This window comes from Nerophis lumbriciformis, linkage group LG27 (assembly GCF_033978685.3).
Source record: "Nerophis lumbriciformis linkage group LG27, RoL_Nlum_v2.1, whole genome shotgun sequence".
NCBI classification, from domain to species: domain Eukaryota; kingdom Metazoa; phylum Chordata; class Actinopteri; order Syngnathiformes; family Syngnathidae; genus Nerophis; species Nerophis lumbriciformis.
This window is the reverse complement of record NC_084574.2, coordinates 28,528,916-28,553,720: the sequence shown is the minus strand read 5'-3', so window position 1 is coordinate 28,553,720 and position 24,805 is coordinate 28,528,916. Positions and strand designations below refer to the sequence as shown.

The 24,805-nt window shown below is 37.9% G+C and overlaps 1 protein-coding gene across 1 annotated transcript in view; it reads left to right on the top strand.

Annotated features, from left to right (window-relative positions):
• The first annotated feature begins 2,453 nt into the window (after positions 1–2,453).
• The window catches only part of rnf38 (ring finger protein 38), a 48,177-nt gene continuing 25,825 nt past the window's right edge, over positions 2,454–24,805 (top strand). Inside the window, exons 1-3 of the mRNA XM_061988227.2 lie at positions 2,454–2,615; positions 4,997–5,617; positions 24,726–24,787. Of these exons, the coding sequence (XP_061844211.1) occupies positions 5,077–5,617; positions 24,726–24,787 (603 nt within the window). The 5' untranslated portion in view covers positions 2,454–2,615; positions 4,997–5,076. The remainder of the gene's footprint in view (positions 2,616–4,996; positions 5,618–24,725; positions 24,788–24,805) is intronic.

Sequence of the window (24,805 nt, the reverse complement as noted above, 5' to 3'; positions counted from 1 at the left end):
CCCACAGTAAATTTTTGGGGTCCCACTTTTTTGTAAGCGTTTTGAAAACAAATGATAAATGTATGCATTACCCTGTTACAGCTCACATTTTATATTGTGTTTTGGAAAAAGGTTGTCATAAACGTTACTTAATTTATTTAAAAAAAATAATACAAAAGAAAACACATTTTTATGCATATGTAAATGTATTCAGTTATAAACATTCATTCACTTTCTTCTTTCCTTCATGGGTATAAACTTTACCGCTGCCGGTATTTTTTTCAATATTTTAATGGTAATATGTTCAAAATGTGTTTGTTCTATTTTTGTACAACGTAAGATAAAGAAAACAATCTGAAGTTGTCTTTATTTTTTTAGTTTTAATGCCATGATTTTAATAGTCCGGCCCGCGTGTGCACAGATTTTCCTACATGCGGCCCCTGAGCTAAAATGAGTTTGGCACCCCTGGTGTAAATGATATAACAATACATAAATACAACAAAATCAACAATGTAAAAATATGAACAATACAACATAAAGTACCTATGTTTTTTTTTTAAATAAACAAAGAAAATATACATTTCATATTTTGGTGGTTTTTGGATTGATTCACCCTTAGTGACAAAGCCAATAATTTGTGATTGTTTTAATGTAAAATTAAAATGTATGGTAGTGTTCAGAATCTTCATCACTGAAATGCAACAACAAAGTAGGATTGTACGGTATACCGGTATTAGTAGAGTACCCCGATACTAATGAATCATATTCGGTACTATACCGCCTCTGAAAAGTACCGGTCTGCACCTCTGTCATCGTCACGTCGTGTCATTGCTGGTTTACGAGCAGGCAAGCATGTTCGGCAGCGCACAATCACGGAGTACTTACAAGCAGACACAGTGTGTAGACAGAAAATAGAGAACGGACGCATTTTGGCTTAAAAACTAACGATAAAGTTGAAGTTATAACATTGAAAGGCCCTCACGAAAAGTGCTTTAAGACATGGCTAGCTAGCTAGCGGCTAACGTCCAACCCCAGTCGGCAGTGTTTTAGCTACTGCGCTCGGCGTGGCGCGGTTGGAAGAGTGGCTGTGCCAGCAACCCGAAGGTTCCTGGTTCAATCCCCACCTTCTACCATCCTAGTCACGCCCGTTGAGCAAGACAACTCAACCTTGCTCCTGATGGGTCCTGGTTAGCGTTATCATTGTGTGAATGTATGTGTGAATGTGGAAATAGTGTCAAAGCGCTTTGAGTTCCTTATAAAGGTAGAAAAGCGCTATACAAGTATAAGTATAACCCATAAATCACTAATCCTCGCCTCCATGGCGACAAATAAAGTAAGTTTCTTACAAGTATCATCCCTGCAGGACGAGGAATAGCTAAACATGCTTCACTACACACTGTAGCTCACCGGAGTCAAAATGTAAACAAATGCCTAACATCCACTGTAATGATACCAAGTACAGTAGCGTATCTAGCGATACGACTACGATTATGTCGATATTTTTTTGGCATCACAACATCTTCTTTCGTTTTTTTCAAATATATATCAGGTTTATAAACTCAGGAAATATGTCCCTGGACACATGAGGACTTTGGATATGACCAATGTATGATCCTGTAACGACTTGGTATCGGATTGATACGCAAATTTGTGGTATCATCCAAAACTAATGTAAAGTATCAAACAACAAAAGAATAAGTGATTATTAAATTTTTACAGAAGTGCAGATAGAACATGTTAAAAGAGAAAGTAAGCAGATATTAACAGTAAATGAACAAGTAGATTAATCATTCATTTTCTACCATTTGTCCTTAATAATTTTGACAAAATAATAGAATGGAAAATGACACAATATGTTACTGCATACGTCAGCAGCTAAATTAGGAGCCTTTGTTTGTTTACTTACTACTAAAAGACAAGTTGTCTTGTATGTTCACTATTTTATTTAAGGACAAATTGCAATATGAAACATATGTTTGATGCACCGTAAGCTTTTTTGCTAAAATAAAGCCAATAATTCTATTTTTTGTGGTCAACTTTATTTAGAAAAGTGCCAAAAAGTATCGAAATAATTTTGGTACCTTTACCAAAATATTGGTATCGGGACAACACTACAACAAAGCAACGACAATGTGACTTGACGACATTTAACATCTATTTGGACTACCACGTTGTAACTGTCTTTATCATTAGAAACCAGCAAGGAACTTTTATAAATACATTCAACTTTCAACACTGGATGAAACAGCTGCAATGAGTAGGTCGCTTGGTATTTGTAAATAAATAATTTAAACCCCCCTCGTAGCCTGCCTCTTTTCCATCCAGCTCCTGATTTTAACAGGCATCCCAATCGAACGCAGATCTAAACACCGGTTAACCTGGCTTTTTACATTCATTTTTTTAAGACAGGAGATAATATGGCAAACGTAACCGGCCGTAATTACCTCTTAGCTTTTGTGCTCTTTCACAATGCGGATGTATATAACGGGAAATGTTGAGTGAGTGCTGGACGAATCGGGGATCGGTTGCTCTCGCCTGGTGAAATCCAACTTGAGCGTCGAAGGTCTGACACTGAGAGCTCACGCACACATGCTCTAGTATCGACAGATTGGGAGCGACGTGAGCTCACGTTACCGGTAAGATAAACATTTTATAGACAATATTAGACCCTTAAATATATTCGATTTTGCCATGTGTTCTGTATTAGTAAATGTGGGTTTGTTACTTTTTTTTTTTTTATTCCACCCTCCGTGTGTGCGCTTTTCTGTTTTCGCCTCCGCTAAGAAACATGACGAAGACGATAAAGTTTTTATTCCCGCAATTTTTTCGTTTTTTTCCACTCATAACGACGCATTTTGAAGGTATTTTTAGGCGTGGGTGGTCAGTAACTGGATGTTCTCCTCTTGTGTGTGTAGGAGAAGGAAGAGGAGGAGGAGGGGGGGGTCGCTATAGCTTTTTTTAGCTAGCGAGAGAAATTACGCAGGCCGGTCAAACAAGTTTAAATCCACGCCAAAGTGGCCAAAGTTGTTCTAAAGTCAACTCGCTTATTAACCGGGGTGTGAAAAGTGTGCGTGATTTCTCGTGTGGTGGGGAGAAAAGAGCTTTAGCGCACAATACGTTCCGCGCACTTACGTTAGCATACATTAGCCGTGTGAGAAATAGCGAGTAGTATGTCTTGTTTAAAGTTGTTGTTTTTTACGTCATTTTATTTTTTTTACGTGAGGTGGCGGGTTAAACAATGATAGAATTGCGTTGTTTTTTTTAAATGTATTTATTAATTTATTTTATTTTATTGAACTACAAACATACATTTGTGTACAGCTCCACTAATGGACATTGGAGTGTTACTTTCAAAGGCAAAATTAAAGTATTGCTAGAAACATAATTTTATATGGGACTTTATTGTATTATATGTATAGTTATTACATTATTGTACATGTTCCAAAAAGAAAAAAGCATAAAACACCACCAGAATTAGAGATATTACAAGTCAAAGTGATGAAGCTTAGTGTTACACTCATGACTTGGTGTAACTAAACATTACCCTATAAGATGAAGGCAATTGCATTTTATTGATATTTGAAATGTATTCAATGTTTATAAATGAATATTTAAATATACTAAATGTAAAAAAGGGAATAAATATTCAAAATAAGATCATTAAATGAAATCTAGTTTGATTACGCCATCATGAACTACAATTCTCAAATAAGATGTCAAAAGCAAACTGAAATCAAATACACACAGCTTAAAGATTGATCAATACCTATTTAAATTTAGTAATGCATAAATATGAGGATGTATCAAAATATAAAAGAAATATACCTGAACAGAACGCTCATGATGGTTACACCAAAAAGTAACACTATGAATCGTGTTTTTCCAAGTTTTTGGGGCATTTTTATGCTATTTCCAAGCATGTCCTTTTTATTATCGTTGATTTTAAATGGTCAAACTAATGCATATTATATATGCATGCCCTAGTAAACAAAAAAAAAAGTCATATTTATTTTTGATTGTTACATTTTGAAGTACATTTGTGCAGGTGGGTGCGAATGTACCGTACCCATTACCAGAGCTGTACACATTTATAATGCACACACAAGACAAGGCACTTTCAACATCAGCGAAACATGTCAAGGAAAGAATACAAAAGCAAATACAGAGAGTATTAAATAATAATAATCAAAAATATGAAGAAAAAAAACACTTTAAATGTTTTTAACAAAGATATCAATTTTAAGGGCTTTTGTACTCTTAATCATCCTCCAAGATTTTATTGATAATTGTAAATCCATCCATCCATTTTCTACCGCTTATCCCTTTCGGGGTCGCGGGGGGTGCTGGAGCCTATCTCAGCTACAATCGGGCGGAAGGCGGGGTACACCCTGGACAAGTCGCCACCTCCTCGCAGGGCCAACAGAGATAGGCAGACAACTTTTACACTCACATTCACACACTAGGGCCAATTTAGTGTTGCCAAACAACCTATCCCCAGATCATTAAGCCAATTTGAACATGTAGGCTTTACTTTCATAAATCTACATTTAATGTAATATATCTTGTCCTTATTTTCCTTAGCTCAACTTTTGTAAACTCCTTCAGGATATATTGTCTATGAACTGTGGCCGGAAAATATAATTGCGTTGTTTAGATGCTGAAACCAACCCGAACGCTACAGTCCAGGGTGGCCAAAGTGTGACCCGGGGGCTATTTGCAACACAGAGTTAGTTTTTTATTGGCCCGCATAATTGCAGAAATGCAGTCAAACAGAAAAACAATATGGTGGACAACAGAGCAAAAAAGGCATAATGTAGAGATAAAATACTGATAATTAATAACACAAAGCTTTGTCTACTATTAAATACATACTATTGAAGTGGTACCCCACCATTTTTTGATATTTCAGAACGTAGATCCTGGTGGAATAAAGTTTTAGACACCCCTGTGTAATAGTTGGTCTTTAAACGGTGTGCTGCCGCTTAACTAAGATGTATTTTTTAAATATCTTAAACAGTGCCTACAAGCGTCCTCTGTGAGTGCGAAGCAGTCAAACGCAAAAAAAGAGAGGAAACCGAGGAAATCCCCAGAAAGGAAATGCCAATCGCAGCCACTGGACAGCCGACGACTCAAGATCCCAGAGTTTACCCCCAACTGCCCTCCACCCCGGAGCCGGTCTCTAAAGGGGCTGATTTATTCGACGAGGCGGGGGCGGCGGACTCGGCGGAGCGGACAGAGTACGGGGGCGCAGAGGGGGGCAGAGGAGTCGGGGGCTATAGTTATAGTAGCATTCGGAGCCTACAGCCTGCTTCCACCAACAGCTCTCCGCCGCAGTCTCCAGCTGCATCCTCCTCTTTTCTTTTCCACTCGCTCCACGGCCACCAAATGGCAATGGAGCCCCCCAGGACTCGGTCGCGTTCCCGATCTGGATATTACCAGCAGTATAATGGTGGGAATGGAATTACTGGCAGTGGAGTCATTGGAACTAACCAGCAGTCGCACGTTGCCGGTGGTTGCGCTCTGCTTGGGGCTCACAGCATCCACACAGAGAACCAGCAGCGAGCCCCGGGAAGTAACGCCTCTCCTGGCTTCCAGAGACTTCCCTCATTTCCTGGAGCTCACCGCATCCCGGCTGAAGGTAAATGGTTTAATGTGTCCATCAAGGTTTGAAAGCAAAATGTTTCATTTGACGCTTCTGCTCATACTGCATGTTGTCCTAGATCAGGTACTTTAGTTTAAGATGACCCGTGTGTTGACATAGCAAAGTGTGCCTGTTATAACTTAATTTAAATATAGTGAGGTAATGTTTTGCCACAATCATCATGGTATTCAATTCTAAAGGCACACAAACCATATCACTCTGTATAGTATGGACTCTGACCGCCTGAATCCTATTGAGCCACTGTGCATAGCTTCCTCAACGGTAGCTTTAAGTCAAACATACACATTGAGCACAGTTTTTGAATCCACAGTAAGTGTTTTTTACATAACTAGTAGGGGTGTAAAGATTGATTAATCGATTTATATTCCTTAGTTTCAACTACATCGATCACAGGTATCGATCCAACATTGTTTTAAAAGAAAATCGATCGATTTTTATCGATTCTAGAAAAAATATATGAAGTTTAAAACTTTTAATGATAAGGACGTTAAGCATTATTCAAGTCTGAATGCCTGTCTGTGGCGTCATCGCCATCAATCGGCAAAACAAGTATAGTGGATAGTTACAGTGGATGAGAAAGATCATAGCAAATGCAAACACGACAATATCATGAATTACAACATAACTTTCAGCTACAGCACAATCGCAAAAGCCACAACAAATACAAACGCCAACAACACAATAATATATTGGTATAGCTCGGTTGGTAGAGTGGCCGTGCCATCAACTTGAGGTTCGATCCCCGCTTCCGCCATCATAGTCACTGCCGTTGTGTCCTTGGGCAAGACACTTTACCCACCTGCTCCCAGTGCCACCCACACTGGTTTAAATGTAACTTAGATATTGGGTTTTCACTATGTAAAGCGCTTTGAGTCACTAGAGAAAAGCGCTATATAAATATAATTCACTTCACTTCACTTCACTAATATAAAACTACAACACAACTTCAAACCACATAGTACACAACGGAAGTGACGGCGGAACAAGTTTCGGGGACGAACGAGCTTCGTAAACATAGAATATTAGTATTATTGAAAAAGTAAAAAAAATACATTATTATTGAAAAAGTGGTCAAACTTCACTTTTCAAACTTTGTTTATTACACCGTTTTCAACTTTCCGTCTCAGGAAGTTGGTGAGTTGCCCAAACTTGTCACTTCCGTTCCGTTTTTGTATTGTCGTCGTTTTGATTTATAGTTGTTATGGCTTTATGTTATTGTGTTGTGGCGTTTGCATTTGTTGTTTGTGATTTTTATCTGCTATTGTTAATTAGCTGTTAATCAAAATGAGAGTAGAAGCATGTCAAACCACTGAGATTTGGTTGCATTTAATAGTTTATATTTATTTATGTTCCATTTGTTTTATTTCTATGTCAAAAACAACAGGAAATGTAGCAGCTAAATCTACTGTTAATTCAACCTGAAGATATTTTGGTTGCACTTACCCTTTGATATTGTATTGTTTTATGTTAAAAAAAAACCAAAGCAGCAATAGGTAAATATACTGTTAAAATGTTGGTTACTGTACTTATATTGAAAATGTCTTTAAATGTTGAAAATGAGAGCAGAAAATGTTTCCTCTTGTTAATTCAACCTAAAGTGTTGTTTGCACTTTATTAAAATAAGATGTGAATGCATTTGCCATTTTTTGTTAACTTGCACCCCTAATAACTAGGTGTAACTGCCAAACTAAAGATGCAGTATATACCAGTCAACAGCATCGGTCTATTATTTAAACACTGTTTTTAGGTAGTGTCTTCTATTGAGCTGATGATTGTTGGCACTAACTTTTACTTACTGTAAATATAATGCCTGACAAGACTATTACAACAAGACAAAGTTCAATGTAACATTAATTTAAGAAGTTGTTAATGGCCTTTTCATAAGCAACATGTTGTTGTGCTAGCTGGGCATACTGTACTATGTGTTCTAGTTTGGTTTTGTACTTCCCTTTCGGCGTAAAACCTGTGTGTCCGGCTTAGTGCTGTATGTACTGCATGTGCTGTGCCATGAGTCACACAACTTTGAAACACTTGAACACAAGAGATTCACATTCACGGACACTAAGGGAAGGGTTTACCAAGATTAGGGGGATGCTTAGTTTAGTGTGGTCACATGTGGTGGAAAATATTTGTTGTGAATATATTTGAATGAAACTCAACCAGATACAAAGTTGGGAAGGGTACATTTGGTAATTTGTTATGTTTGTGTGCTACAGAGTAGAATATGTACAACCATATACCATATGAAGTTTTTTTTACCTGACCACACATCTCATACCCAAAAACATATACAAAATATATCCTCTTATTTACATATTAATGCAAGTAACTATGCATTGAAAGTAGACCAGAAGATATAATTGTTGTTTTGAATGCGTGAGTCTTGTTGCCCAATGTACACGTCAGGTCAGGTACAAGGAGATGGGATTTATGGCTCTTTGAAGGTAGCTCTTGAGCAGCAGTTCCTTTCAAAGAGCCGTTCAATTGACTGGTTTGTTATCATAGTTCTTTTTTTTTTGTTTGTTTAACTGTTTTTTATCACAGAAAGAACATTGGTAGCAGTTATAAGATGTGGAACTGAATAATTTAAATGTACACAAATAATACTTTATTGTTGAGAATTAGGGCTGCACAATGAATCTAATTGTAGTCGTGATCACGATTTTGGCCACTACGATTACATGAGGGTGATCGTCGGCAATATCAACATTTAAAAAAACATGCTTCGCTGCATTTCAAACAAAGCACGTTGACAACCAACAGTCAGTCAACCACCAGGGGGCGACTGATAGACAGTGGGCTCATGTGAGAGTGAGTAAGAGTGACTGACAACTAGGGATGTAACAATAAACGGTATAATGATAAACCGCAGTAAAATTCCCCGACGGTTAGTAATACCATTTACATTTTTAACTACCGAAAAAACTTCATTTATTAATGCATTTTAGGCAACACTGCTTACTTCCTGTAAAAGGAATCACAGCAGCGCATGCGGACTAACGTGGTTTGGAACATGGCGGAAAGCAACTACAGGCTTTGCTCTGTAGCCTCTCGGACTAAACAGAGCCGAGCGCTTCGTTTAACTTCCTTTCCCCTCCGTTTATTTCCCTGGAGTCTCGGCGTGCGTTCAAGAGAGCACCGCTGCTATTAGATGACTATAGGTATGTACAATATTGGAGACAGATGCATTTGTTCCACGCTAAAAGTATACCATGGAGGAGATGTTGGTTTCATTTTCTCTATATGGCGTCCATCAGCTGTAACTGAGAGTTAATGAAGTGAGGAAACATGCAGCAGGCGATGTTTAAGGACCGTTGCCACAACTTGTTTATAAAGTCTTTCGTTTGTTTACTGGGATTCTCACTTGTCCTTAATTTAACTGTATACTTTATCAGTGTTAATATAACATAAATACTCGCTAGAATGTTTTGTCATCTCTTTGAATTGTACGCAGGCTGTGTATTAGATGTGAGAGGTATCACTCGTGTTTGTTTTTGTTGGCCAAACTGTTGTGCTGAAACACTCTGTGTTGTTGGAAAAGAACAACACTTGTTTATTAGACTTTATCTTCATTAGCCAAAATGCATTGTGTTTTATATAAGAAATCAAATAGGATACACCATGTTTTTACATGTTGTGGATTTGTTCATTTCATAAAGTTACTTTGAAAACCATTCATGTGACATAGCACTTTGTTAATGTTTTATTGTGTATAGTTAATTCCTATACAACATATTTATGCTGAAACTCTTAATGAATCTATTCTAATACATGTACATGTAAATGTGCATAACTATTAAAAAGACTTCTCTCTATTAAAATATAAACATAGAGATAAAGGCATCATGTAATATGTGTGATAAGGGTGACATGTTGATACTATTAATGAAAATGAAGACAAATATTTGCCTTTTAAATATATGGATTACTATTAGGCCTTATGTTCACACCCCAACCCAACACTGTTTTACCTAACATAAGGATTAATAATCGTGATTTCACTATTGATAAAAAATATATATCTTAATGATTAATTTGGCCATAATTGTGCAGCCCTATGTGTAAGACTAGAACTTACATATAATGAACACATTATTTGTATTTATATGGACAAAAAGTGCAGTTACGTCTTATGGCCATCAGGTGCCATCTTGCAAAATTCTTACGTTGTTTTTTTTTATCTCTTATGTCCATAAGGGGCTATCTTGCACAATTTCCACATTTATTTTTAATTTAATTGTTATTTTATTTCTACCATATTACTTTTTTCATAATGCTTGTGTTTTCATATGCACATACAATTTTTACTTGAGGTACAAGGACAGTGTTCTTGTATACAATAATGTTTCTTCTTCAAAGGAAATCATTTAGAATGTGTTGTTTTTTTTTCAATAAAACTTGGTTAAAAGATTTCAGCATAAGTACTTTTTGAAAATTTTTAACACATTTATAAATACCGCGATAATAATAACCGTGATAAATTAGATTACAATAACCGTGATAAGAAATGTTCATACCGTGACATCCCTAGTGACAACAGAGATTGAATGTAGACCAGCCAGTGGCTCACAAAGTTATTAAGAAAAAAAAAAAAGCCATTATTACATCAGTGCCCTCTCCTCCCGCAGAGTTACCCATAGATTAACAACAGGCACGCATTTTAACCCTGAAACACGACCGCACGCCTCGCCGTTGTCTAGGCACCTATGCTCGTTTCCCGAAACTCGGAAATACACTCGCGCGGATGAACCAACAACCAACGCCACTGGTGTGCACATCCAAACAAATTGAGGTGCGGAGACACGTTAAGCATTAACACTTCCCTTCTTTTTTTAAACCGCCATTGTTTGAGCGTGTTCCTAACAGAGCGGGCGACCTGCCACCAGTGCAAAGCCCAGACGAACAGCTACAAAAGCAGGGGTGCCCAAAACGAAGACAACTGTAACATCAACCGTGCACCGAGGGACACCGTATCGATCCACCTCTCAAAGACACGCCAAAATAACGGACAAAATAACGTTTTATTTGACCAAAGACATATGTGTTCCTTTGTATGTGCCGTTCGTGCATAATCTTATCTTTTCACGTTTTCACTTTCTGATCGCATTCTGCAATGGCATATTTATTTTAATTGCCCTTTGTCTTTTGTACATTTTATTTTATATTAATGAATAGTTTTTTTATAGTTTCATTTTGAAATGAAAACCAAATTTACATGTTTCTTTAAAATAGCAACTGTAATTAAATGTTTACTAACAGTTAATAATTGTGATTAGGGCTGGGCGATATGGCCTTCTTTTAATAGCGCAATATTTTAAGGCCATATTGCGATACACGATATATATCTCAATATTTTGCCTTAGCCTTGAATTAACACTTGATGCATATAATCACAGCAGTATGATGATTCTATGTGTCTACATTAAAACATTATTCTTCATACTGCATTAATATATGCTACTTTTAAACTTTCATGCAGAGAAGGAAAACACAACAAAAAAAAAATCACTATTTTTTTCATACGGTGTTGATCTGGAAATGTTTGCCTCGGCATTTTGATGGTGTGGGCGTGTGGCACCGAACGGAGATGTTGACATGTGGAGTGAGCACTCTTCATTCTCTAGCAGGTGACTTTTCAAATGATGCTACATATTAGCAGTAATGCTATTTTTTATAGCACCGCTTTTGCTCCACACTTGACAAATTACGGTTGTCTGTTCGACATATTCCCACTTGAAGCCAAACCACCGCCAGACGATGGACCCCCTGCTGGTTTGTGGGGGAATTAATTCTTCCTTCTTCCTTCATTTGTTACCAGATTCGCACCATCTTTCTCTCGTATTACCGCTCGCACCACAGCTAACGTTAGCCATGCTGCTACCTCTCTGCTGGGAGAGGCCGTATACGTATTTGACGTATGACGTGACAGTATGTGACGTATGTAAGAAGGTGCGCTTGTCTGTCTGTGAGAAGGAGACACAGGAAAGAGCGAGGAGAGCCTGTAGTGTAATGCCAGCAGCTAAAAGCAACTGCGTGAGAACGTATACTCGAATATCACGATATAGTCATTTTCTATATCGCACAGAGACAAACCCGCGATATATCGAGCATATCGATATATCGCCCAGCCCTAATTGTGATTAATAATTGTGATTTCAGTATTGATGAAAGTAATCCTGATTATTATTTTGGCCATAATCGTTCAGCCCTAGTGGGAGTTATATTTAAATATTGGGTATAATTTTGCTTTTGTTTGTTTTCATTGTAAACATTGGTGGTGCCATATCCACATGCTTTGACATTGACGTTATTTAGAAATTTCCCTCACCTTAAAAACTTTGTAGCACAAGAATATTTGTTAAAAAATACACAAATAATGATTAAGAATAAATTGCATATACGTTTGGGTTTCCCCGAGATTCATGCTGCTGCTACAGATGCGTTTTGTCTCATTGAAAGCAGCCACTGTCCTCTTTGCACATTATACATTTTTTAGCTCGCTGTCCGCCGGTATATATTGGATATATCAAAATATGTCCATAATGCAGACATGCTGCGTCCGCTCCTGACAGTTATGTGTATCTTGCCTACGTCATCGCAACATACTGTTTTGGCAGTGCCATTTTAGTGATCAAAGTCTTGTGGCCGAAAGAGTTGTTTGAAAAACTAATTTTCATTGGTTTATTTGACTCTGTTTGGTAGAGGAAAGCATCCATGCCTGCGTATAAAAGAGAGAATCAAGAACTTTGCCACGAAAAAATAAGAGATGACACATTTTTTCAGTTTTCGAGCATACCATGCAAAGTCTGAGCTGACAAGTTTATTGGGTCACAATTCAACAACTGCCGCATCCATGAAGGGAGAGTGCCTGTGTTCTTTTCCATTCAAATGTATTATTCAAAAGCATTTACATGTGTTTTTTTCCAGCACAAATTCTTAAAGAAGATTCCGCAGTTACTTTTTGTCAAAGGACATATTAGGGTATATTCTAGTTGAATATTTGCTTGCTGCATTGTGACAGCTGGCTGGCGGTCCCATTTTATTGACTCGTCTCTCCACTCCCCTAGAATGAGCCAAGCTTATGTGGAAGGTTGAGCGGAAAGCAGAAATATTTCTTCAAAATCCATTCCTGAAGTGCTAGTTTTCTGCGTGGTTGCATGAAAGCTAATGTTTGCCCCACACTTCTACCCCCTGAAAGTTATTGTAAACTATTTTTGGCCCAATTCTCTTTCCGTATATTGTGAAATCTATTACTATCAGTTCACATAACTTCACCTACCATGTTGGATGATTAACTAACAATCATTCTTGTTTCTTTGTTGGTAATATAAGACGCACGGTGCACTACAACAGAATATAAAACAAAGGCTTTTTACAGCTGTTGGATGGGTCCAAATGTTAGAACATAGTTCTCCTGAGGTCGTCATTCTGACTCGGGACCAGCATGTTTTTTCTTTGCCACATTCATCTCTTGGTCCCCTTTGGATCAAGCAACCCTTTCTGTACCCCACTGGTCTATTTTCACTAGCCTCCAACTGCACATTTGTCTAATGAAAAGATCATTCTAATGGATTGCCTGAAGCAGCAAAGGGACAGACCCCTATGCCACTTTCTCTACCTTTATTCCACCACTCTGTCTATCCGCTCTATCTTTCTGTCTGTAACAGAATTAGAAACATGTACTTTGTTTTGTACTTTCCTTTGTCTTGTCGCCCAGGCAACCCTTTCTGGTTGGAAAAGAAAATCGCTTTTGCTTGGGTTGACCAAGTAGCCAAGGTTCCCATCATCACTCCAAATAAACAAAGCAGAATCTCATTGGTCAGCAACAGAGCATCATGGGGGCGAGGGAAGAAGTGGCCACACGTTAGTCCCAGGTCCAAGGTATGGACTCTCAGCTAGTATGGGGGGGGGGGGGGGTCTTTTCGAAGGGCTGACACAGGGAAGTCAAAGGTCACTAAAAAGATTTAAGCCAAAGAAAGGAGGCCAGAGACAGTGGGAAAATGCAGTGCATAGGTTCAGGCAAGTAGTCACAAAAAATGTCTTTGTCACCCGCCTGCACAATAATCTGACACAATTTACAGTAGTTTGCATTCAAATATGTGTTTTTAGAATGTATCCACTTGCCAATTGCATCTGTTATCAGTAGGTAATAGGTGCCATTTAACCTTTCTCGAAGAAAAATGCCCATGCTTGCATTGCTTTGGCTGTACGAATCGTTCAAATCACAGAAAGGATAAATCTTTCTTCAGAGTTCCTCGAGAGGTAGTTAAGAAGGGTGGAAGACTGCAAGATTTTACAAAAAGGCAACGAGAAAAGTAGCATGCACTACAGTCCAAGGGAGCAGAGTCAAAGAATGCACAAGTTTGCAGGAATCACTTTATTAAAGGTTTGTTTGATATACTTTTAACATTACCATAAGTGTTTCCCATTTAAGTATTATGTTGATATCATTTGTATTTCTTAAAACACATTTTTGCTACGAGTGTTTCGTAAGAATTGAGACACCAGAAGGCAGAAGTGTATAAGCTATTAAACACTAAACAGAGTTGTTTGGGAAACTCTTCATTAAACTGACATGTTGGAAGTGTCAGGATGTTGCCGCACCGTCTGCATTTAAACCAACAACACTAAAGACAAGTTTCTGTTATTGAGTTGACTTATCAAGATATTACAGTTTCTCTTCTCACTCCTTGCAGTGAATCCACAGCGAGACAGAAAGACAGCTCAACCAAACATGGTAGTCGATACTGTCACGTGATTGGCTGTTGGCGTGTTCCTCTCTTTGCTCAGTGACACTTCCTGTTTCCTGTTTGACTTCATGAAATTAATCTTGCTTCATAATCTCTGGTTTCATTCGACCAAAAAATATAAATATTTATCGAATATTTTATCGAAAGCATTTTATATTGATATCGATTATGTGTCTTGATATCGTTTGATCACCCCAGCCCTACTACAGTGCCTGTAACACGACATAAAGCTTACTGGAGAGCACTATCTTCGTCGGTAAGGATACTACTAACAGGAGTTTTAGGAAGAATGGACAAGTGGCAATAATAGGGATTGGATGGAGACCAGAATCGGGAAGTTTCTTATTACAAAAAAAGGCATGAATAATTTTAAATGGGTTAAATAATAAATGATAAATGGGTTGTACTTGTATAGCGCTTTTCTACCTTCAAGGTACTCAAAGCGCTTTGACACTACTTCCACATTTACCCATTCACACACACATTCACACACTGATGGCGGGAGCTGCCATGCAAGGCGCTAACCAGCAGCCATCAGGAGCAAGGGTGAAGTGTCTTGCTCAGGACACAACGGACATGACGAGGTTGGTACTAGGTGGGGATTGAACCAGGGACCCTCGGGTTGCGCACGGCCACTCTTCCACTGGGTTGAAATAGACAAGGTTGATTTTGTCATTTGACAACAATTAGGGAATGTTCCCTATTATTACATACTTTTTTGAGGTGTTACAGTATGTACAGAGGTTCAAACTTTCACTTGCGCTTTTTCTGCAGCGTTGCACTTTCCTGAATAAAAGAGCTGTAAACCAGGAGTGCCTAAAGTGCGACCGAAAAGCCTTTTTAGACTGTAAGCTTGTTTTATATTGGCCGTCAGCATAATCTAAAAATAAAATAAATAAATGATAAATTACTGAATTTTTCGGACTATAAAGCACAATATAAGCCCTACCCACTAAATTTTAGAAGAAAAAAATATGTTTCCATATGTTAGTTGCATCGGACTAAAAGCCATATATATATATATATATATATATATATATATATATATATATATATATAGAGCGAAATTAATATTTACACAGAAAGATTCTGTAAATGATTATTTACATACCTCAATTGTTTTCCAATGGTGCCTGCAACATAGCAGCAAAACTGATCAAACAAAACAGAAGTCATCGTCATGGATCCACTAGCTACGGAAGCTAGGTCTCCAATCACCTAAACAAACTCAGTAACTCCATGGTGACAGCTTGGTGAGTTTACTGAGGAATTTGTAAAACTGAAACAATACAAAAGGGATGCCGTTGTAGTAGGTTAATGATACTAACACAAGCACTCGTGAACGTATTAGCATATTAGCTAATGCTTACAATGCTAGCGTCATTACATTACGATAGCAGGTACAAATATGCATGAAAACACTCCTACAAACATCACACATGAGAAAGTTTAGTAAGTATAAACAGATTTAGGTATACTGTAAAACTTACAAACGTTGCTTGGAGTTATGAATGAAGAATCCATATGAGTATAACGCTATCGATGGCTAGAAGACTAAACGGCATTTCTACTTCCGTTTTTGAAGCACAGAATAAGAGGACACAATCTGCAAATTCGTCCCAAAAATTTGAGCTGTGCTGTAAAACTTACAAACTTTCCTTCGAGTTTTGAATGAAGAATCCATACGAATAGAACGCTATGAACGACGAGAAGACTGAACGGCACGTCTACTTCCGGTTATGAAGCACTAAATAGAAGGACAGTGCAGCACCTCTAGTGGGCGAATTTGTTCAAAAGATGGCACCATAGCACAAACAAACACTTTCCCAGTGTATTTGCTTGACTTTTGGAGAAAAAAAAAAAAGTATTATACTGTCAGCAAAGAAAAATCCATAAATTAGCCGCACAGTTTTATAAGCCGCAGAGTACAAAGTGTAGGAAAAAAGTAGCGGTTTATAGTCCAAAATTTACGGTAGATATATATCAGAACTCACATACTTTATGGTTAAATTTGAGCTGCAATGATTAATCACTTCAATTTATTATTCCGATTGGAAAAAAGCTTTGATTTATATTGTGTTGCTTTAATTAATGAAATTGAGTGTCCTGAACATCAAATAAGCAGACATAGTTTTTGCACAGCTGCTGCAATAGCGCAAATATGATGCCGTGATCTGTGTGGTGGCACAGCACAGATGGGGAAAAAAATTACAAACTTTTTTTATTCTCAACAACGCACACGTTAAAACTGCAATGTCATTGTTGATGGTGTGCATTTATTAAAAAAATATATATAATTTTCCCTAAAATACACATCATGGCTATAAAGTGTGTTTTATCTGATTACTCAAGTAATCAAACAAACTAATCGATAGATTACTCGATTACTATAATAATCGATAGTTGCAGCCCAAGGTTAGCTTAAGTAAAACTGTCAGTAAATGTGCTAAGAGTCACTTTGGTTGGAAGAATAGATTTTAGACTTAAATAGCAGTGTTTTTCTGGCTTTACTCATTGTGTGTTTGCATATGTCCATTGGTTGGCAGAGGCTTGACAGCACTGATGAAAACATACTGTTAAATTACGTAACTGTAGAAACCGTCCTGCCTCTGCACTTAAGTCAACAACCTGACAGAAGGTGAAGTGAGAGAACAATGATGGATGACATGTAATAAGTTATGAAAGGGACACACCAGTCAAAATCTAATCAACTAAGAGAATTTAGTTGACACTGAGACTGTGCTTTCAGACAGGTAGCGATAGATCAGGTAGGCTTTTAAATTAGATGACATTTCTTTTAAAGCTTAATATTTGCAGCAGCATGTTTGTCTTTTGAGATGATTCAAATAAACACATTTTATTTTTGGTGTGGGATGTATAGCAGACAAAAAAAACTGGCATCATCAGTAAAATAAGTGAAAAAGATGAGGAGGATAAATTAACATATGGTGGGCAATGATGTAGGTGAAAAGCAGAAGGTGAAATTCATTGGAAGTCAGGTAATGACTGGGCAGGCGTTACTTAGCTGCCTATTTTGAGCTTGTAGGCCAGCTTGTTACTCGAGTCTTTTTTGCGCCTGGATATGAAGTGTGCCTTGACATGTGTTTGGGAGATGGTGTGACGTGAGGGCTGCATATGTTTGTCTGCATTAATGCTCCTCACATGTCTTTACTTTCCAAGAAATGTAATGTGCAAATACTGCAGGTCACTTTCAATCTCATTTAGATCTGGTTTTATTATGACTATGTTGGTGAGCTATATACAGGACACTTCATTTTGTACAATCTAGTGATGTTCAGGGAGTGGTAGATGAAACATTTGCAATTAGTATTTTGACCGTTTTCATTTCCTTTCATTTCATTGAATTCTTTACTGACCAAATGTATGCATATTCTTGAGGGTACACAATCCAAATTAACATTGTTAGCTCTGCACTCTGCTTGGTAAAAGTGTCATCCTGGTTTCCCACTTATTGTCAATATACTTGTAGCAGTGAGGGCAACGTTGATGCCTATATTATCTTTTAAAAAGGCTAAAAAAAATTATACATACCTTTAAAAACAAATATGTGATATTGTTTTGCTCTATTTTTCAGTTGTTGCTGGTTATTGTACAATGTACTTTGATGATTGATCAATTACATCCTTGTAAAGGTGGACGTTTATCAAATAGGGGTGTAAAGCTTTACATGTTACCTTAATGCATATATTCATATTCTTAATATCCACACTTTGACTTTTACAAAATAGAGATGCTCTCAACAAGTCACTGGTTCTTTGTAAACATTTTAAAGGCCAGAAAACAACAATGGCAGCACAGCAAATCGTTCTACCTTGTTGATAATATGGAATTGGATTGCAATGGCGACTTGTCCAGGGTGTACCCCGCCTTCCGCCCGATTGTAGCTGAGATAGGCTCCAGCGCCCCCCACGACCCCGAAGGGAATAAGCGGTAGAAAATGGATGGATGGATGGATTGCAAATAATGTAAAAAAATATTGATTTTTTGGAATGCTACAAAGTTTACTTTGTACTTATATCATAGTAAACATAACAACCATGTTAACCTACTGTTCATTGAACACACTTTTGGGGTATTACTGGGTTTTATGCAAACAAATGTAAATGTTCATAATTTATATTTTTATGCTAAAAAGGAAATTATTTATTCAAAGGGTCTGAATTGTTTCTTTGCTAAAGTTGACTATATTATCATTGTATTTGTTTATAGCCATAATTCATGAATTCCTGATTTTCTCACAAAAACTCTACTAAAATACTGTAAATGATTCTATTGCTTTATAGCGGATGTCTTCAACAGTGGTTCCGTGACACCTAGGGGCTCTTTAAATACACATGAACATTGACTAGAATTAGCAGTGGCATAAACACCATGCTTAATGTACCTTGTAGGTTTAAAATAAAAACAGGGATAACACTTTTTATTTTTGTATTGTACTAAAACAGCTAGCAATTACCGTGTCAGTTAGCGATTAGCGGTGCAAGCTAGCAAATAGCGCTCTAGTTGTCAGCCAGCGATTAGCACACCAGTTGTCAGCTAGCGATAGGATGCTTGTTGTGAGCTAGAAATTAGAGCACATACAACAGGGATAACATTTTTTATTTTTGTATTGTACTAAAACAGCTAGCAATTACCGTGTCAGTTAGCGATTAGCGGTGCAAGCTAGCAAGTAGCGCTCTAGTTGTCAGCCAGCGATTAGCACACCCGTTGTCAGCTAGCGATAGGATGCTTGTTGTGAGCTAGAAATGAGAGCACTAGTTGTCAGCTAGTGATTATCATGCTTGTTGCCAGCTAGCTATTAGCGGCGCTATACTATATTATCTGAATATCTTATATTTTTATTGCACACTAATAATGTACATTTAGGAGCAGTTTAATGTTAAACATTATTTTGTATAAGATATATAAGTAGCGGTTCCCCACTCCACGGTTCTTTGGCCTGGAAAAACGTTGATGATCCCTGCTTTATAGGCATTAAATTGAATGGTAGATTTTGAATTATGGCATAAAGGAAAATGATACAAATTGAATTGTATATCCTCCTGAGAACCAGCATCGTCTGCAGTGAACATTGCATAACTGTTTTTTGTGTTTTTTGTTACTCTGACAAAAGAAATGGACCAAAACAAATGTTTTTCATCCAGAAGGATAATGATATTGCATAATATTGTGCCTATTGAGTATATCTGACCACTTTTTCTGGCTGCCAATTATCTGCCGCCTGTCACTAACATTAGAGAAAGGGCCATTTTAATGGTTGAAGACTGGAGGAGAGAGTGTCCGTGAAGATCATGGACACAGATGATGTGATAGGGAAAGCATGGAAATGTGGACGCTGTGAGATAAAGCAGCAGGGATGCATGAGAGAGAGACAAGATAGCAGATAGGGAAGGGGGCTGGTGTCAGGGAGGGGGGTGATAAAGTGATGGGGGAGTGTGTGGAGGAGGGGTGTGTGCAAGTAGTATGTCGGAGGGAAGTGCAGAGGGGGTAGAGCGGAATGAAAAAGGGAGGAGAGGTGAAGGAAATGGATAGAAATAGCTGATGCACTCTGAGGCTTACAGAAAATCAATAGCAGTGAAGAGGGGAAGCCACAACCCCACCCTGTGCCCTCTCTCTCTTCTCTTAACTCCTTTCAGTCTTTCAGGTTTTTTCCCCTCAACTCATCCGGTCTTCCTTTTCCCCCTAAGTCGCCATTCGTTCACGTGCATTTTCAACCTTGTCTGCTCCATCTTTTCCTCCACTTTGCGCTCTTTTTGTTGCCCACATCTACCATTCCCGGAACCTGTTAGAGTTCAAATGTGAGGACACAGAAGTGCCCGTCTTCACACTTGTAGCGCACAGCAAGATGCCGCTGTTAACTTTCAGTGCTGTCATTTCTTGGAGATGGGACATTTTTTTTGTATCATCTTGTGAAACCTAGTCACATCCGTTGTGTCCTTGGGCAAGACACTTCACCCCTTGCTCCTGATGGCTGCTGGTTAGCGCCTTGCATGGCAGCTCCCGCCATCAGTGTGTGAATGTGTGTGTGAATGGGTGAATGTGGAAATACTGTCAAAGCGCTTTGAGTACCTTGAAGGTAGAAAAGCGCTATACAAGTATAACCCATTTATCATTTATTATTTATAAAACAATACTTGTTTTTCTGATGCAAATTAGCACCAATTGCTAGAAAGCTCAACTGTCAAGAATTTGCTTGCCAGTGACCAGCTCGTTTCACAAACACAGTCGGCGCCGGATAAGCTGAATTTGTGCTCGAAGCTGGCAGGATTAAGTCTGTTTTTCCTCAATTGGAACACACTGTGTTTTTCACACATAGCTCCTACTTGAGGATAATGTAGACATAAGATTGCAGTATAGTGGGTCCCAGGACCTTGAATATTCGCTGTTTCAGCATTTGCCACTCAAAATTAAAAAAAAACATTTCTATGAAAATAGGCCGCATTTTCCCACAGACAACAAAGCAGGCAGTATCACTTAATGCTAATGTTAGCTTACAACAACAAAACGTCCGGGGAAAAAGAAAAAAACCTGAGGGACTTATTGGTATTACCACCGGATTGATTCTCCGCCTGCTATGAAGTTACAGTATAGAGGCCTTCTCAACTTTTGTTGGTAAAGATTTACCTTCGCACTTGCCGACTTTAAGCGGCTCATTTAGTTGCTCGAAGTGAACCGAACTATGTTATCATGCCACATAAGCATCTGAATAAAATTATTAAAAATGTTTAAAAATAGAATTGAGAGTCTTGTATGAACACCACTGATGTGGGGCAAGCTCACTATAGATTGTTTTCGTCTGACGACACGTCAAGCTAATTAAATTTGCGAGACTCGAATTTGTTGATCAAGCAAGCGTCTGTTGTCAAAGCGTTCTGGGCAGCATTTTGCATTTCTTGAAGAAAAATGCCCAGTGCTTGCTGTGTTTTTGGCTGTTGGAACCGTTCAAATCGCAAGAAGGATCACATTTTATTCAGAGTTCCTCGAGAGGTAAGAGAGGTAATCAAGAGGGTGAAAGATGTCAAGGTTTTACAAAACGATGATAATAAAGGTGACTCTTGAATATAGTTCTCCAGTCCAAGGAAGCAGAGTCAAAGAAGTTTGCAGTGAACACTTCGTTATGGTTTGTTTGATATACTTTTAACGTTTACTATTTCCCATTTAAGTATTATCTTGATATTATTTGTATTATATCTTGTTTCAAAACTCTTAAAACCAATTTTTGCAATGAGTGTTTCATAAACCACTAACTCGGTAAGTCTAAATCAAAGAAAGCAAATGTGAGCAAAACCTAGAAGAGTTAAAACATTTACCAAAAGCAGCAATCATAAATGAAGCTGTCAACACATCAAGCGAGAGAAGGAGAGTGCTACTCCGTTTCTTTACAAGGACGCTTCCTCGCAAGACGCAAAGTTAAATTCAACCTTACCCGAGCAAAACCAATGCACGATTTATTCGGGAGAGTCTTAAAACCAATTTTCTTTTTTTCTTTTATCTGATTTTAGCAGTAAGATCTAGGACCCTTGCGTACTCTGATAGTTTATACGCTGTTTTCTGCACACTAAATATGTTGGTTTGGTTGACCACCACTTTGTTTACTTCCGTTCAAAGGTTACGTGACCTAATACAAGCTACATGAAGGAAAGACGGCAGTCGTAACTTAGGTGGTAATTTTATTTACAAAGCTCTCCATGCGCAGCACGATTGTCAAGTGTGCCAGAAAATCCAAGAGCACACTTCAGGCCTTCACAGTAAAATGGCTGTGTGTTACATCCTGTCTGACTGTGCTAACAAAATAAGGATCTCTGTAAAAATGGATGGAGAAGTTTGTGACAAGAATAAAAAGAAAATAGGAGTTGTCAGCAGAAAGGAAAACAAGTTATAACCAGAATAAAAAGATCCGATCCCGAAGTACGACATAGCATACAAGCATACATCACTGTAAATTCGACTACCGGTATATGTTCAGGAAAAATGAATGCTACTATTCCCTTTAATTGCTTTTGAGAAAACTACAATATAAGCAATATTGTTGTAGATTTTGCACAAAAGAAACCAAAAAATCATAGCTCTTTTTGAAAAAGAAACCGATATAAAGCGGACAAGTGATCAATGTTTACAGTTTTAAAAACATTACAGTAAAAACGCACAACCCAGTAGACCATTTGCACTTTTTTATAACCATACAGACTGAGAAGTTTTGTTTAAATATTACAAATTGACTTCATAAACTTGCCATGGAAATTGGTTTAAGTTGTTGCAGATGTTATCTTAGCTCAATGTATTCATTTACTTTGCTAATAAGGTGATTGTGTGAGTTATTTAACTCACACGGTACAGATAAATAAATGAATAAATATGGTCAATTGGAATTGAGTTTAGGGGTGTCGTGGAAAAATGGGTCATGACAGAAAATAGAGAAGCACTGCCTTAATGCAATTTGCAGTGATTGAATGTTGCATGCAATACAATTACACGTTCACTTGTAATTCCTTTCTTATTTCGAAACTGCACTTTTGAGACGGTGTTGTTTACAGTGCAAGTTTAAACTATCCAAAGTCGTTTATGATGAAGAGAAAAAAAATTAAAAATGATTTTGTAACAGAAATGTCAAGAAAAAAATTGAATCGAATCGTGGTTAATCAATTCAGAATCCTATGAATCAAAATCTAATCGATCTAGTAAATTGGTAATGATACTCAGCCCTATACATATATGACTTTGTATTGTGTTTACTAAGGTATGAGGCATATTTAGGTTCTTAACCTGTATTCTATACATTTAGCTTGTTAGCTTCCTTCTCCACCCGTAAATAAGACAGGGAGGAGCCGAATCTAATCTTATAATTAGAACGGTACCTTTTTTTGCGGATGTTGATCTGAAATTGGCTACAGAGGGACATTTTAATGGATATCTCAATTACAATTTTTTTTTGGAGGGTCTCAGAACGTAAAGCTAGGGAATAACAAGGATCTACTGTGCTCACAGACAGTGCACATTTTCCATCTTAAAATATCATTTTAAATTGTCATTTATTGATTGCTTTCTGAATTGTGTAATCTATAGCATAATGCCACATTTCTACCCTCCTTGAGACCCATTTTAGCAGAGAAGCTAAAGTGTTTGAAGTATACAGTCTCTGTTCATCTACCAGGGGACATGATGTCATCCAAACATTCTAAACCTGTTCCAACTTCTGTGTTGTGCTCCCGAGGGTGGCTGCGACTGAATGACTGGACTCTGACTCAATTTACTGGACCCTAACAATGGGCTAGAAAGACCTTATTCAAGAAAGGAGCAGGATTTTTGCCCATTGTGACTGGTGAATGATTATTCTGCACAAGAGTGCTTTGCAGTGCCAAGATCCAATAAATACTAGCCCCCTTGCCCAAATCATCTCAATAGAAATAGGCTTTTAGTTGCTTTGGTATACTGTTAGGTTTACTTGCCTCAACCTTTTACTTTTACTTTTTCTGCTGTATGAGCAGCAAAGGATTGACATATTTAGTAGTTCAAACCCTCACTCAGACAGCCTCTTCTCTCACCCCCTCTTTTCTGTCAGTCATGGGTTTTCTTCAAAAAGGAGTGCTGTGAGCAGGAAAAAAATCTGCAAACAACCATCAGGTGAAAAATAATAGGCATTATTTGTATGTATTCCCTTTTTAGTTCATTGTTCAATGTCTAGAGTAAAGGTGGCCTTGTGTGGAGTGCCCTTTGAAATTCTTACCCTTGGACTGTACTATTTCCACCATCAGCGGCGAGGACGTCCCCCGCGAAAGACGCACTCATATCAAAAAGAAAAACAACTGCCATACTGAATAGACAACCAAGAGAAGAAAAGATGAAAGGATTGTGGGAAAAAAACAAAAGGGTAAAAGTCTTAGCCATGATGCAACAGGCGCTATCATCAGAAAGCTCCTCTAATCTGGGATTACTGTGTTTATTTTGCGTGTGTGCGGGTGCGCATGCGTCTCTAATGTCTCTGATCTGAGGCAAGACTATGCCATATGTGTTTTGGTCGTTTTGGTACAACCCATTTTGCGCAAACATGTTGTTTTGTTGTTGTGACGTGTTGGTAAAACACCGCATGAGAATATACACAAAAAGATTAAATGTACATTTTTAGATGGAGGTAAACAAGAACATCCCTCCCTGCCTCATATTTTAAATATATAAAAATACATTTCACATCTCAGGGATTCTATTCGGTAAATGGTCTCACCACACATGTGTGGCATTTTATATTAATTTGTGAAATGCCTTAGGATGCCTCATGCCCTGCTCTGTTTAATTCTTCTTATTCCCTCTTTGTTTAGGAGCCCCAGGTGGGTCGTACCACTGCCACCCAGAACATGTTTATGGGGATGAAAGTGACAAGGTAAGCCTCTCACCTTTT